This window comes from Xyrauchen texanus, chromosome 40, assembly GCF_025860055.1.
Source record: "Xyrauchen texanus isolate HMW12.3.18 chromosome 40, RBS_HiC_50CHRs, whole genome shotgun sequence".
Classification (NCBI taxonomy): Eukaryota; Metazoa; Chordata; class Actinopteri; order Cypriniformes; family Catostomidae; genus Xyrauchen; species Xyrauchen texanus.
The window spans coordinates 28871867-28886662 of record NC_068315.1 but is presented as its reverse complement, the minus strand read 5'-3'; the positions used below and the strand labels follow the sequence as shown (position 1 = coordinate 28886662).

General features: G+C 41.4%; 1 protein-coding gene across 3 annotated transcripts in view; it reads right to left on the bottom strand.

The window, feature by feature from the left end:
- Positions 1-14796, bottom strand: part of LOC127633378 (cGMP-dependent protein kinase 1) — a 280392-nt gene that overhangs the window by 191998 nt on the left and 73598 nt on the right. For all 3 annotated transcript variants that reach the window (XM_052112424.1, XM_052112425.1, XM_052112423.1), the window contains one exon: positions 4892-5005. In XM_052112424.1, coding sequence (XP_051968384.1) covers positions 4892-5005 — 114 coding nt within the window. The remainder of the gene's footprint in view (positions 1-4891; positions 5006-14796) is intronic.

The window sequence follows — 14796 nt, the reverse complement described above, 5'->3', positions numbered from 1 at the left end:
GAGGGTGTCGCTGTCCTTTTCTACATATCGCTGCCCCCTTCGGCATATCACAGCACCGTTTTCTTCAGCATAAAGCGGTGGCCCATTTCAACAAATCGCGGCCAATTCGGCCCTGTTTCGTTACCGGCCCTTCGGAAAAAGTCCCAGTTATTCCGATGGCCAGTTCGCCCCTGACTGCAGTGTGTTTATCGTGTATATTTAGAGTCCCACAGACTTTTAAATTTGTTTTTATTTATTATTGTAAGTAGTATTAAAGGAAATATTAAGAGTGGAGACAGGAGGTCCTGGGTAGCTCAGTAAGTAAAGACGCTGACTACCACACCAGGAGTCGCAAGTTTGAATCCAGGGCATGCCGAGTGAATCCAGTCAGGCGTCCTAAGCAACCAATTGCCCTGGTTGCTACGGTGGGTAGAGTCACGTTGGGGTAGCCTCCTCGTGGTTGCTATTATGTGGTTCTTGTTCTCGGTGGGGCACGTGGTGTGTTGTGCGTGGATGCCGCGGAGAACAGCGTGAAGCCTCCACACAAGCTACATCTCCGTGGTAACACGCTCAACAAGCCACGTGATTAGATGCGCGGACTGATGATCTCAGACTCAAACTGAGATTCGTCCTCTGCCACCCAGATTGAGGCGAGTCATTACATCACGACCTAGAGCGCATTGGGAATTGGGCATGCCAAATTGGGGAGAAAAGAGTAAAACCCCCAAGAACAAGAAACAGCATGGGATAAAGTGGGACAAAAGGCAGAATTGAACCCGGGTTGTCCACACTTTCCTATATACTGAATTATTGTGGTTAGTTGAAGCAATGTAAAACATTTTTACAAAACAAACATTTTATGAGACTTTAATGTGACTTTGTTTTAATAAATAGGGGATTAATATAAATGATCATGTAAATATTCAGTGACTATTTGCACTAAGTATTAATAGCACCTGCCATAAATAAAATCGCTTGATGAATATAAAAAAGCTTGACTGTGTTGTCTATGGCTGCTTATGTTTTTCAGTAGGTCCTACCTTAAACAACGATAATACACATTCATTTTCAAGCTGAATAAATAACAATAAAATTGCTATGCAAGATATATATGCAAGTTAAAAACATGTAGTTTGGATATTTTTATGTGAGCTTCAATCGACCCTTTATACTGTCCCATGTTTGTTTGTTAATGTTTTATGTTAAATTCAGTTTTGTAGGCACAGAGCAGCTAATGTATCATTTTGCATGTAAGATTCATAACAACCCTGTCTCCAAAAAATGAACATCCCACACTGTGTTTATGAAGTATTAATAAAGGAAATTCAATTAGGTTTACATATTTAAATCTAAATCTGTTGGTGGTAAACCATTGTGTATCACTCATCACATTCTATATATTTAAAGACATTTGTTTTTCCTGGATCAGGGGTTGATGGGGGGTTGTGCGTGCGTTGCTAGTGAGCTGACATACTTGTTGATCTCATATGTTTTGTTTTATTGTTGTGCTGTCAATTATTTTCTCATCCAAGTTGTTTTGCCCCCTCAGAGAAAATACCTCTTCTAAATTTGCATTTAGGTTGCACTGGTTATAATTTCTCATATTCTTGCTCTGCTTGTGTGCAAATCTTCAATAGAATGGAAAAAATCTCAGCAGTGCAATCAGTTAAAAATTTTAAAACAATTGAAATAGAACCTCACAATTAAAAACACAATTGTTTTATCAGATTTGATAACGCAACAGCTGCTACACAGAAAGTGTGTGTGAGAGAGAGAGAGAGAGAGAGAGAGAGAGAGAGAGAGGTGTATTTAAATGTGCCTTAGCCCCAACAAAATAGATGCTGAAGATTGTACTTCATCATGTCAAAATAATGGCCGTGAGGTTGTTTTTCCCATCTAGGTTGTTCTCTTCAAATCTGAGGAAATGGCCTGACATTTTGTCACACTTAAGAGATGCATACAAGACACAGATGCTGACTCATCTCTCTCCATTGCTCGTATATGCTGGTATTATTTCACAAAATCATATCATACCTACCAGTGTCAATAACGATGATGCATATACATCCAACACCAGTGGTTTAGTAAAGGATAGAAGTAATATCACATAGCATGAGGCATCCAATTCGCTGTTATCTATTAACAGTGCACAGTGTACACTCACCTAAAGGATTATTAGGAACACCATACTAATACTGTGTTTGACCCCCTTTCGCCTTCAGAACTGCCTTAATTCTACGTGGCATTGATTCAACAAGGTGCTGAAAGCATTCTTTAGAAATGTTGGCCCATATTGATAGGATAGCATCTTGCAGTTGATGGAGATTTGTGGGATGCACATCCAGGGCACGAAGCTCCCATTCCACCACATCCAAAAGATACTCTGTCTATGGGGTTGAGATCTGGTGACTGTGGGGGCCATTTTAGTACAGTGAACTCATTGTCATGTTCAAGAAACCAATTTGAAATGATTCGAGCTTTGTGACATGGTGCATTATCCTGCTGGAAGTAGCCATCAGAGGATGGGTACATGGTGCCCATAAAGGGATGGACATGGTCAGAAACAATGCTCAGGTAGGCCGTGGCATTTAAACAATGCCCAATTGGCACTAAGGGGCCTAAAGTGTGCCCAGAAAACATCCCCCACACCATTACACCACCACCACCAGCCTGCACAGTGGTAACAAGGCATGATGGATCCATGTTCTCATTCTGTTTACGCCAAATTCTGACTCTATCATCTGAATGTCTCAACAGAAATCGAGACTCATCAGACCAGGCAACATTTTTCCAGTCTTCAACTGTCCAATTTTGGTGAGCTCTTGCAAATTGTAGCCTCTTTTTCCTATTTGTAGCGGAGATGAGTGGTACCCGTTGGGGTCTTCTGCTGTTGTAGCCCATCCGCCTCAAGGTTGTGCATGTTGTGGCTTCACAAATGCTTTGCTGCATACCTCGGTTGTAACGAGTGGTTATTTCAGGCAAAGTTGCTCTTCTATCAGCTTGAATCAGTCGGCCCATTCTCCTCTGACCTCTAGCATCAACAAGGCATTTTCGCCCACAGGACTGCCGCATACTGGATGTTTTTTCCCTTTTCACACCATTCTTTGTAAACCCTAGAAATGGTTGTGCGTGAAAATCCCAGTAACTGAGCAGATTGTGAAATACTCAGACCGACCCGTCTGGCACCAACAACCATGCCATGCTCAAAATTGCTTAAATCACATTTCTTTCCCATTCTGACATTCAGTTTGGAGTTCAGGAGATTGTCTTGACCAGGACCACACCCCTAAATGCATTGAAGCAACTGCCATGTGATTGGTTGATTAGATAATTGCATTAATGAGAAATTGAACAGGTGTTCCTAATAATCCTTTAGGTGAGTGTATGTATCTGATTTAACGCAGGGGAGAAGTGGAGCCATTATGCGTTGTGAGTTTTGATAATTGATTTATGTGAGGCTTGCAAATTATTTTGCCAGGCTGACATACATACAAATTAGCTTTTATAAAAACAAGACTTGTGAACCTTGTCAAACTCAAGCGTGGACGCAATCAAAGGAAAATATTTGAATTATTTATGCCAGACAAAACATAAAATCATACAATTATTTATAGAAGTTTTGCTGGTAAATACGCCTTAGGATTCAGTTTTGAAATATGCATTATAATAACAATTGGGATGCAGAAAAAATTAAATGAAAAAAATAAATATATATATATATATATATATATATATATATATATATATATATATATATATATATATATATACATACATACATAAAGTAATTTGGACAAACTCAGAACGTGCTCATATCTACACCAATCAGCCACAATATTAAAATCACCTGCCTAATATTGTGTAGGTCCCAGTCGTACCACCAAAACAGCGCCAACCTGCATCTCAGAATAGCATTCTGAGATGATATTCTTCTCAGCACAATTGTACAGAGCAGTTATTTGAGTTATCATAGACTTTGTCAGTTCAAACAAGTCAGGCGATTCTCTGTTAACTTTCATCAACAAGGCATTTCCATCCACAGAACTGCCACTCACTGGATATTTTTTTGTTTTTGGCCCCATTCTGAGTAAATTCTAGAGACTGTTGTGTGTGAAAATCCCAGGATTTTAGTAGTTACAGAAATACACGAACAATCATGCCACGGTCCTAATCACTGAGATCACATTTTTTCCCCCATTCTGATGGTTGATGTGAACATTATCTGAAGCTCCTGACCCATATCTTCTTGATTTTATGCACTGCACTGCTGCCACAAGATTGTCTGATTAGATAATCACATGGATGATTGTTAGATTTTCACACACAACAGTCTCTAGAATTTACTCTGAATGGTGACAAAAACAAAAAACATCCAGTGAGCGCTAGTTCTATGTACAGAAATGCCTTGTTGATGAAAGAGAAAATGGAGAATGGCCAGACTTGTTTGGACTGACAAAGTCTATGGTAACTCAGATAATTGCACTGTAAAATTGTGGTGAGAAGAAAAATCATCTTAGAATTCTGAGACGATGATTTGGCGTCACGAGGGGGACCTACAATATTAGGCAAGTGGTTTTAATGTTGTGGCTGATCAGTGTATATCTTTGTGTGTGTGTGTGTGGTTTCCATGGCAACTCCCTCCTGAGAGTAGTTGTTCTTGCTAAGTTAAGGATGACAAGGCAGTGTATGTGTTTCCATGGATACACACTCTTGACTGTGTTTTGTCTTTGCACAGTTATGAAGAGGAAGAGATTTTCATGCATGCGCATGCATGTTTGCATATTTGTGTATGAATCTTATATGTTCATTCTTACAGTTAATCAATATATTTTTGCAAAAGATTCAGTGTATTGCAGATAAATCATATGCATACAACACGTGCAGATATAGGAGCATTGTTTTGCACACTCACTCTGAACCGTTGCAGTCCTGGTGCAATTGTAGAGAATGGCAAGCTCTCCGAAAACCTTCCATGGCCCCATTGTGCAGAGTTTCATGCCCTCCTTGGTCACCTCCACCTTGCCATCTGAAAGCAATCAGATGGGAAAATCTTAGTCTGTTCGTGATGCTCTGTTCATGAAAGTAAGCATGGCAGCCTGGAAATACATCTGTGCTGGCTGCCTGGATTGGACCGAGCCTGGCCTAATACATTCAAATAAAAGTCTCATTTCATTAGGCCAGCAGACATGAACAGAAGCTTCAGAGGGGAGTAGGGGAGGTAAAATCACTAGGAAAGGTAGGAGCTCTCTAACGTAATGGGCACAGAGAGAAATAGGCTAGTGAAGAGAAAAGAAAAAAAAAAAACAGAAGGAGAAAAGGAGGATAAGTAAAGTATTATGTATAAACTGTTAGATGAGATGTACTGAAACCACACTGAGAGGGTCCGGCACAGTTACGTCACTTCCTTCTGGTGTTGGGAAACTATTTTGAAGCTTAAGCTTGACAAGCTACAACAGGGCTCAACAACAAAGCAGACCAGGCAAAGGACCAATGTGACAAAACTCACTTTCCCTATCAGGCCAGTGCTAGGTTGTGACTATATTTACATCCAGTGATCTTGTACATGTGTTTTTATGCCTTTGATGTATTGAATATTTTATTTGAAAATACAAATTCTGATTACAAATCAAATTAAACTAGCCACCAAAATGACGTATATCTAGAAGGCTAAAATACATATTTTTTTCTGTCTCATATAAAAATAGATTACTAATAATTAAATAATACAATTTGTAAGGTAAGCCCAATGAAAATGTTGACAGGACAAGTACAAATCTCAATGGCTGGCATGATTGGTCAGTGCTTACTGAAACTCAAATCCCTGTCCCTGATGCTGGAAGTGTTGTTGAACGTATGGGCACATGTGAGCTCCAGTTTCTGGGTGAAATGTACTGAGGGTGGTGCCAAAAGAGAGTTGCATTTTATTATGTAAATGATGTATTTCAATTCAGTCAATAAATGCATATTTTACTAACCCTACCCCTAACCCAAATGATCAGTGGAGTAAAAATTGTATTTTAGAGTGAAAATGCAACCTCCGTATCATGCTCACCATTATGTGAACACAATAACTTCCTGGTTTTTACAAGACCAGACCCCGTGTCTTGAGACTGCTCACGCATCACACTATCAGTTATACTAGAGGGAAAGGTGATCGAGTTTAAATACATGCAAAAATGTTTGATGGGTTATGGTGCTTGTAATTAATTCAGCAGAATGGGATCCATTTCAGGGTACGTGAACTTTTGGAAGCAATGTGTCAATTTCCCACGTGACCATGTTGACTGTTGATCCCTAAACATGTAACTCATAATTTAAAGTATCTAAGCTACAGTAAGGCTACCCTGTTGAAAATGTAATTAGCTACACTACAAGCTTCATATTTCTGGCACAAAAACAATGAAGGTTTTTAAATGAATGAAACCTTAGACTTAAGATGACACCCTTAAACTTAAACAGATTTAAATACACAAAAAAAAACTAGGGTACAAAATAATAATGTAAAAACAGTAATGAACAGCAGAATATTACATAATATTTTGCTATAAAAAAAAAAGACCTGAATGCATAGGGACAAATAGATTCACAAAAATTATTCAGACTTTCCAAGACTCCATGTGAAAGAGAAAACTGTTTAGAAGAAAGCATTTCATTATTGCCTCCGTTCGTTCAACTATGATATCGCATTCAGTAGACACCTCTACTGAAAAGACAAGCTTAGACCAGCTGTATCCATGTATCCATGCTGTTCACCAGCTAAACTCAACTGGTAATCCTGGTTTACTGGTGAATCAGCATGATGATACTAGTTGACAAAAGAAGTCTTACTGGCAAAGATCATCAAGAAGCTTTATTGAGGGCGTGCTGAATGACTCCAGCCAAGTCTCCTAAGAAACTAAATTGGCCTGGTTGCTAGTGAGGGTAGAGTCACATAGGGTAACCTCCACCTGGTCACGATTAGTGGTTCTCGCTCTCAATGGGGCGTGTGGTAATTTGTGCATGGATCATGGAGAGTAGCATGAGCCTCCACATGCTGTGTCTCCACAGTGTCATGCACAGCGAGCCATGTGATAAGATGTATGGATTTACGTTCTCAGAAGCGGAGGCAACTGAGACTTGTCCTATGCCACCCGGATTGAGTTGAGTAACCGTGCCACCACAAGGACCTAATAAGTAGTGCAATTTGGGCCTTACAAAATTGGGGCCAAAAGGGGTAAAAAAAAAAAAAAGGGAGCTTTATTGAAACTATGCTGGCATTTTCAGCAGAGACTGCATGTTAGCTCATGGGAAATTCAACAATAGTTTAGGCTGTGGAGTTCAAATGTGACATATGTGACTGTGTACAGCTGAAAACTAACAGTGAGTGTCCTCTCCACAGGGAAAAAAAATTCTTCTCAAGGATGTGATGGAGCCTGTCCCTCCAGCCAAGATGAAGAAGGGTTTCTACAGAATTTACTTCATCGTACCCAAAAAAGGTGGCAGGTTGCGACCAATCTTGGACTTGTGAGTTCTCAACCAGGCCTTACACAAACTCTTGTTCAAAATGCTCATCAACTGCCTAGAGTTGCTGGCTGTATTCCATGCCCTGCGGATGTTTTCTCCCACTGATTCGGGGCGAGCATGTCTTGATCCGTTCAGACAGCACCGCGACGGTAGTGTATATAAATCGTCATGGTGTTGTGCACTCTCGTCATATGTCACAACTCGCCCGCCATCTCCTCCTGTGGAGTCAGCACACCACTCATATCCCTGGCAACCGCAACACGATGGCGGACACGCTGTTGCGACAGGTTTTGCCCAGTGTAGAGTAGAGGCTCAACCCCCAGGTGGTCCAGCTGATTTGGGAACTATATAGCATGGCACATATAGATCTCTTTGCCTCCCCAGACAACTCCCACTGCCCGCTCTGTTACTCCCTGACAGAAGCCCCTCTCGGGACAGACGCGTTGGCTCACAGCTGGCCCCGGGGGCTGCACAAGTACACATTTCCCCAGTGAGCCTTCTTGTACTGGTGCTGTGCAAGGTCAGGGAGGACAAGGAACAGGTCATCTTGGTGGCTCCTTATTGGCCCACCCGGACCTGGTTCTTGGATCTTACACTCCTCATGACAGCAACTCCTGGAAAATCCCCCAGAGAAAGGACCTTCTTTCTCAAGGACGGGGCACCCTCTGGCACCTGCGCCCAGACCTCTGGAACCTCCACGTCTGGCTCATGGACAGGATGCGGAAGATCTGAGTGACCTACCACCTGCAGTCATAGACACGATAAACCAAGCCAGAGCTCCCTCCACCAGGCAACTTTACGCCCTGAAGAGGCGCTTGTTCGAGAATTGGTGTTCTTCCCGAGCCAAAGAAACACAAAGATGCACAGTTCGGTCAGTGCTTTCATTCCTGCAGGAGAGGCTGGAGAGGAGGCTGTCCCCCTCCACCTTGAAGGTGTATGCAGCCACTATCGCGGCCCACCACAACGCAGTAGATGGCAAGTCCTTGAGTAAGCACGACTAGATTATCAGGTTCCTTAGAGGCACCCTGAGACTGAACCCTCCCTGGCCAAGCCTGTTCCCATCCTGGGATCTCTCAGTGGTCCTCTCGGGCCTTCAGAGGCCCCCCCTTCGAGCCGCTTGACTCAGTTGAGCTAATAGCGTTAGCCTCCATCAAGAGGGTTGGGGACCTGCAAGCGTACTCTGTCAGCGACACCTGCCTGGATTTCGGTCCGGCACACATTCACGTTATCCTGAGGTCGCGACCGGGCTACGTGCCCAAGGTTCCTACGACCCCATTCAGGTACCAGGTCATGAACCTGCAAGCAAGCTGCCCCGGGAGGAGGCAGACCCAGCCTTCTCATTGCTGTGTCCTGTACGTGCTTTACGTATCTATTTGGACCGCACGCAGAGCTCTAGATGTTCTGAGCAGCTCTTTGTCTGCTTCGGCGGACAGTGGAAAGGGAATGCCATCTTCAAACTGAGGCTACCCACTGAGTCGTCGACGGTCATCCTTAGACTTGCGGGTTCGAGCACACTCAACGAGAAGTTTGCATCTAGACCCACTACAAGCCACAGGTGCTCTGTACTGGGGTAGGGCTCCGCGGGATTAGTTCCCTCTTCAGGCAACTCTCTGTGATGTATTTTCCACGGTACAGTCCCCCTGTCGGCAGACCCGCATATCCCTTGGGCAGTCCCACTGTCCCCGGTTGCGTGCTTATAGAGCTCCTCCCTCATTAGGCAGGACCTACCACTGCGCCGCTCCCACATACGGCTTCACAACCCTTGTGGTGTATTTGCCACATGTTACCTCCCCCTAGTCTGGGCAGGATGTGGCCTCCACTGGGTCTTTACCCCCTGAAAGAATAGGACCGGGAAAGACCGCCTTCCCCGATGCATTTCATAGCGCTAAGATAGCCCCAGCCGCCTCACACGCTATTCAAGAGACATAGAGAGAGAAAAGGCTGCGGCTGCTGGGCTTGCTCCCATGCTAGTCACGTAGCACCTGTTCCCCCCTCAGGGGTGCTGGAAACCTAAGTTCTGTATATGACATCTCTTTTGGGGGCATTGGGGAGGGTTACGTGCAGCCTATACAGTTGCCTCCAGCACGCAGCAGACTGCTTGCACCTGTCTTAGCAGTTCACGTAACACGGACGAGTGCGGGGCATTTTTGAATGGGACCCGTTGTCACTTCATTTGACACAACGTTGAGTGAGTGAAAGAAGAGGAACATCATGGTTAGCGTTGTAACCTCCGTTCCCTGAGGAAGGGAACGAGACATTGTGTCCCTCCTGCCATGGCACTAGACCTACCACTGTAAACGGCCGTGCCTTATTCTTGGCTCCTCAGTGCAAAAACCTGACTGACAGAAGCATGCCCGCTTCCCTTTATACCCGTATGTCCGGGGCATGCAAATTCTGTCTGCCAATTTCACATTGGCCTTTTCTCAAGTTCAGAGGTACACGAGGCTGCCAAGGAAGACCCCTTGTGTCACCTTGTCGACACAAAATCTCGTTCCCTCCCTAAGGGAACGGAGGTTACAACAGTAACCTTGACGTTTCTTGTAGAAAAAGTAGAGTGATAAGAAAGAAAGAAAACATGTGGGAAACATAGATTGCCCAGATGAGCAGTCAGTTATACAGTGTTGCTAAAGACAATGTTCATTATTAGAGAACATTTGACCACTAAATAACATCACTGATCAACCAGAATCAAGTTTCTTGTTGTTTTCAAGTAATAATAGGATCAATTTAACACACATGATGCTTGTCCACATAAACAGCCTGGACAACCCGAAAGTCTTTTTGTTTGAGTCAATTTCAGAAGTTAATTCACAGTCAATGTCGGATCTGAAGTATTCTTCTAATTTTTTTACAAATCAAAAAGTCACAATTTTGGAGTGCACTGTGACACCTGCATCACAGTAAAACATAATTTCTGTCTCTGGCATAATGTTGTATTAGATTTCCATCATGTTCTAACAGGTTTATCTTATCAGGGCAATAAGAGGAATGGGACTAAACACAAAAAAATAGGTTTTTATCATGGAGTGATTGTCAGTCTTTTTCGGGCAGGTTGTACTGACTTGTGCTGTACTGCTGTGTGGTATGACTCAATTATCAATGCCTGCATCCACAACCAAGGGAAATAACCTGTAACAAAGAAATAAAATGAAGTTTGCTTTAGGGCTTGAAAATAGAGTGATAAGCAATAGATGCATGCATGCAAAAATAGCACAGGGTATCTTCTAAATGTAGTGCTATAATAGATGTACACATCTTGATGCTCAAATCTTAATAAATTGAGTTTACATACATTAAAGCTAGTGCCACTTATTTGTAATTGGTAGGGGTGGGCGGTAGGATCATAATCTTATATCATGGTATGAGTAATTTCATATACTGGTAATGGGGCATATTAAAATATTGTTACTTTGGCATGAATTTCAATTTAAAAATGGTTTATATTGTAATAACCAGTGCTGGATAGATTACATCTGAAATGTAATCCAATACTAATTATATGGCTTAAATTGCAGTCAGTAACTTAAAACACATTTCCTAAAAGTATAGTAAACTGTACTTTTAGGCAATATAATCTGATTACTTTGGGATTACTTTTGGTTTACTCTCTATTTCCTACTCTATTTTTATGAAAATCATTATTAATCACGAAATTATTAAACCAAATTATTAAACTCCTTTCATTAAACATTAGTACCACATACAGTATATAATAAAATATACATATATAAACATAGAGTATAACAGAACCTCAAAGTGCTTTATAAGATTGGATGTGGAGATTACAGCCTGATCTCATGAACATTAAGTGACCATGGCAACATCTTTGCAAAACTAAATTACCTCCTTCATTACTGGTTTTGCTGCAGTTTCCCAACAAAATGTCCAACTTTTCCTGAACCGATTCTTGCTGAGCCTTTATCAAAAACACATTAAAAACATCTAATAGTGCAGAGAGCTTTCTCCACTGGAATGTTCTAAACCTTATCTGCTTCTCATTAAAACATCAAACAACTACACAATACATTTTCACAATGACAGTCATCTCCAGCGCTAAATGTTTTTTTAGTCTGTATCATCATCATTTGAGTACTCTAATTTTGACTCTAAAATCATTATTAGTGTCTCACTGAACATTTCCAAAGCCTCCTCTGCAGTATATGCAGCATATTATGCTAATAGTTAACTTGCTAATGGTTTGCTTGCTAGCTGATTTTGAATATCTGAATGTCAGTGCTTCAAAATGTTTCAGTCATACATTTTAAAAAGTTGATAAAACTTCCATAGGAAATGCATATGGGCCATTTTGACCCCCTTCATGCAGTCTTGGGGTTGTGATAGAACTTTCAGATACTATTACCAATAAATATGAAAATGACATCGGTGAGCATCACAAACAAGATTGCTTTCATGGAAATCTTCAAATATCAGTCCCTTACGGGTCAATTTGACCCCCTTTTTGCATTCTAGGGTTAAGGTGTATATTAGATGAAGTTTTAATTAGATGAACTTTGAATAAGTAAAACATACCACCCTAACCTAAAATGTTAACCTAAACCTAACCAATAGTGTCCTAAAAGCAAATGTGAAATGAAAAAAGTAGGGCTCTGTAATACAAGCATTAAAATGTGTTGTTTTTCAAATAATGCATTGTAATAAATTCAACATGATAAAATAGCAGTGTGTGAGCAATAGTGCGAAAAATAAGTGTTTTATAAAGTCATAATTTTGTTCATGATTTGTGTGAAAGTGAAGGCTTTCATCATTTAGGAGCATAATCAAAATCAATAACTAACAATTAGTTATTGACATTAGCTGATTGTTAATAAAATCAAAAATACAATCATGTAATCCATATAAAGTAAATATAATCCAATTTAGAAGTACATAATCTGTTACTACACAGTACTAGTAATAACTACATGGCAATGCCTATGGATAATCCAGAGAATGTAATCATTTACAAATCATTTGTTCTTCATCTAATTTGATTATTTTCTATTTTGCTTCCCTGATGGAAGATAAGATTTTTCATAACCAATGAAGGAAAAGTCTGGAAACAGTGTTAAAACAGCTTCACATAATATAACACTTGAGTATAAAACAAAAAACCAAAATGTTAAAATGAATGAAACTAATAGTTCTAACTCAAAATTGAATGAATCCCACATGTGCTGTTCGGACAGTACACTCAAAGCACTTTACAATGTGAACAGGGGGTTCTCAACCATCACATGTGTGCAGTATCCATCTGGATGATGGTATGGCAACCATAGTGCACCAGTACGCTCACCACACACCAGCTATTGGTGGGATTGAGAGAGTAAAGACAATTTAGTGCCCTGGGATTTTTCAATGACCACAGAGAGCCAGGACTTTGGTTTAATGTCTCATCCGAAAGATGGTGAATTTTTTACAGTATGGTGTCCCCCGCTGGCCTCAGTAACATCTCTTCCAAATTCTGATTGGATCAGCCATATTCAAGTATGTTTTAAAATAGCCATTAAGTATCGATTTAATTCTTAAACATTAATAATTAATGTGGCAAGTTGCGACATTGCTCAGCAACTGTAAACAACTAATCTTTGTGGTACAAACCTTAATAAAAAAATGTTTTACATCTTTTGGGGCATATCCTGTTCTGTATTTTCACTTTACTCTATATACTTTTGTCCCTCCCAAATGTAAATAATGTAAAGAAGTTCTAACCACTAAGAGCCATCCAAACTATATCTACCATGGTATCAACGGAACAGCAAAATCTCTACCAATTTAGTCATTTCTGCCGTCACACTGACGGCCCTAGTATATGGGTATGCAATCCCCTGTATACAATGTGAGTAATCATCTTTAAAGCAAGGTGAGGAGAAGTGGTTTAGAAGAAAAGACCGTTTGAGGTGAGCTCTGCTTATTGAGAATGACACCTGGGCTAACAAATGCATAGAGGTTTATATATTAAAACTGGTGTTTTTATTAAAGCTAGCATTATTAATTTCAGAGCGGGCTAAAGGTCTTTTGAGGATAAGCATCTTCAGGTTTCCATCTGGGGGTCTATATCAAATGGCTGTGATCTTTAAATGTAATTCTCAAAAGAACAGGACACACTCAGGATCCATTTCACAGCATGCAATGCATTTCTCTCTTAAATGAGTCAGTGGAATTTGATTCTCTTTATTAATCAATACACTGGTTGGAGGTCAATTCCTTTCACTCACTCCATCAATTAACATGACTGACACTATTAGTCTTCTACCTTTAGATATTAATGTGGCAGGGCGGAGGGCGGGGCCGGGTCGTTATCCTACGCACCCGGCCCCGCCCTCCGCCCTGCCACAATTTTATTCAAGGACAAATGCAGGGGGACATTTAAAATGTGCTACCCAATCATCCGTTTAGCCAGACTTTTGACTTGTAGTCCTAAAACTCAAAAGATAAATAGTGAGTGTAACATCATTCTTCCAAAATAACCAAATGAGTGTTGTGAGGGTTGAAAACCACTATAAATCTGGTTAAATGATTCCCAGAGACTCACTCTTTAAGTTTATTGTAAGTTTATTTATTTGTGAAGGTATTTCAATTCTTCATTTGTTGCTTTCAGTTCTTGAGTACATGAGTGTGGAGGCGGAGGCGCCGTGCTGTGGAGAGTGAAGCAGGGGAGATGAGTGGTGAATGATTTCCACCTGTGCTTTATGCCTGTCTTGTGTTTCAGTGAGGAGTGATTTGGGCTTATAAGGAGAGGAGACTGAGGTAATCAAGAGAGATAGTACAGCTGAGAAGCTGCTTGTGTGTTGACCGCTGACGTGTTGCAACATTTTGAGTGTGTGAATTGAAGCTTCACTGTTGTGCTTTAAGTGAACGTGTTTATTTTTGTGAATTAAAGAGTGACATTCGAGTAGGAATCACAATCTCCCGCTTCCTCATTCCTGAACCTCATTATATTAGTGCCAAAACACAAGGTTGAGGGAGGTATGTCATCATGGAGTCCTTGCCCATGGCAGACATCATCAAGACCCTCACTGTTATCCACAAGACACAACACCAGGCCCTCCTGGTGCTTTGAGCGGAACAGGAGCAACGTTTCGAGGTGCTCTTACAAGCCCAGGCAGAGGACTGGCAGGTGTTCCAGAACTTGCTGCCGCATGGTTCTCCAGCAGCGACACTCAGATCACTCTGGCCAGGATGGGTTCCCAGGATGACCCCGAAGCTTTCATTGAGCTGTTCCAGTTGGCCGCTGCGGGATCTGGCTGGCCCCATACGCAATGGGCGGTACACCTGCTGCTGCTTTTGTCGGGGGGCGCTCTGCTCGCAGCCCAA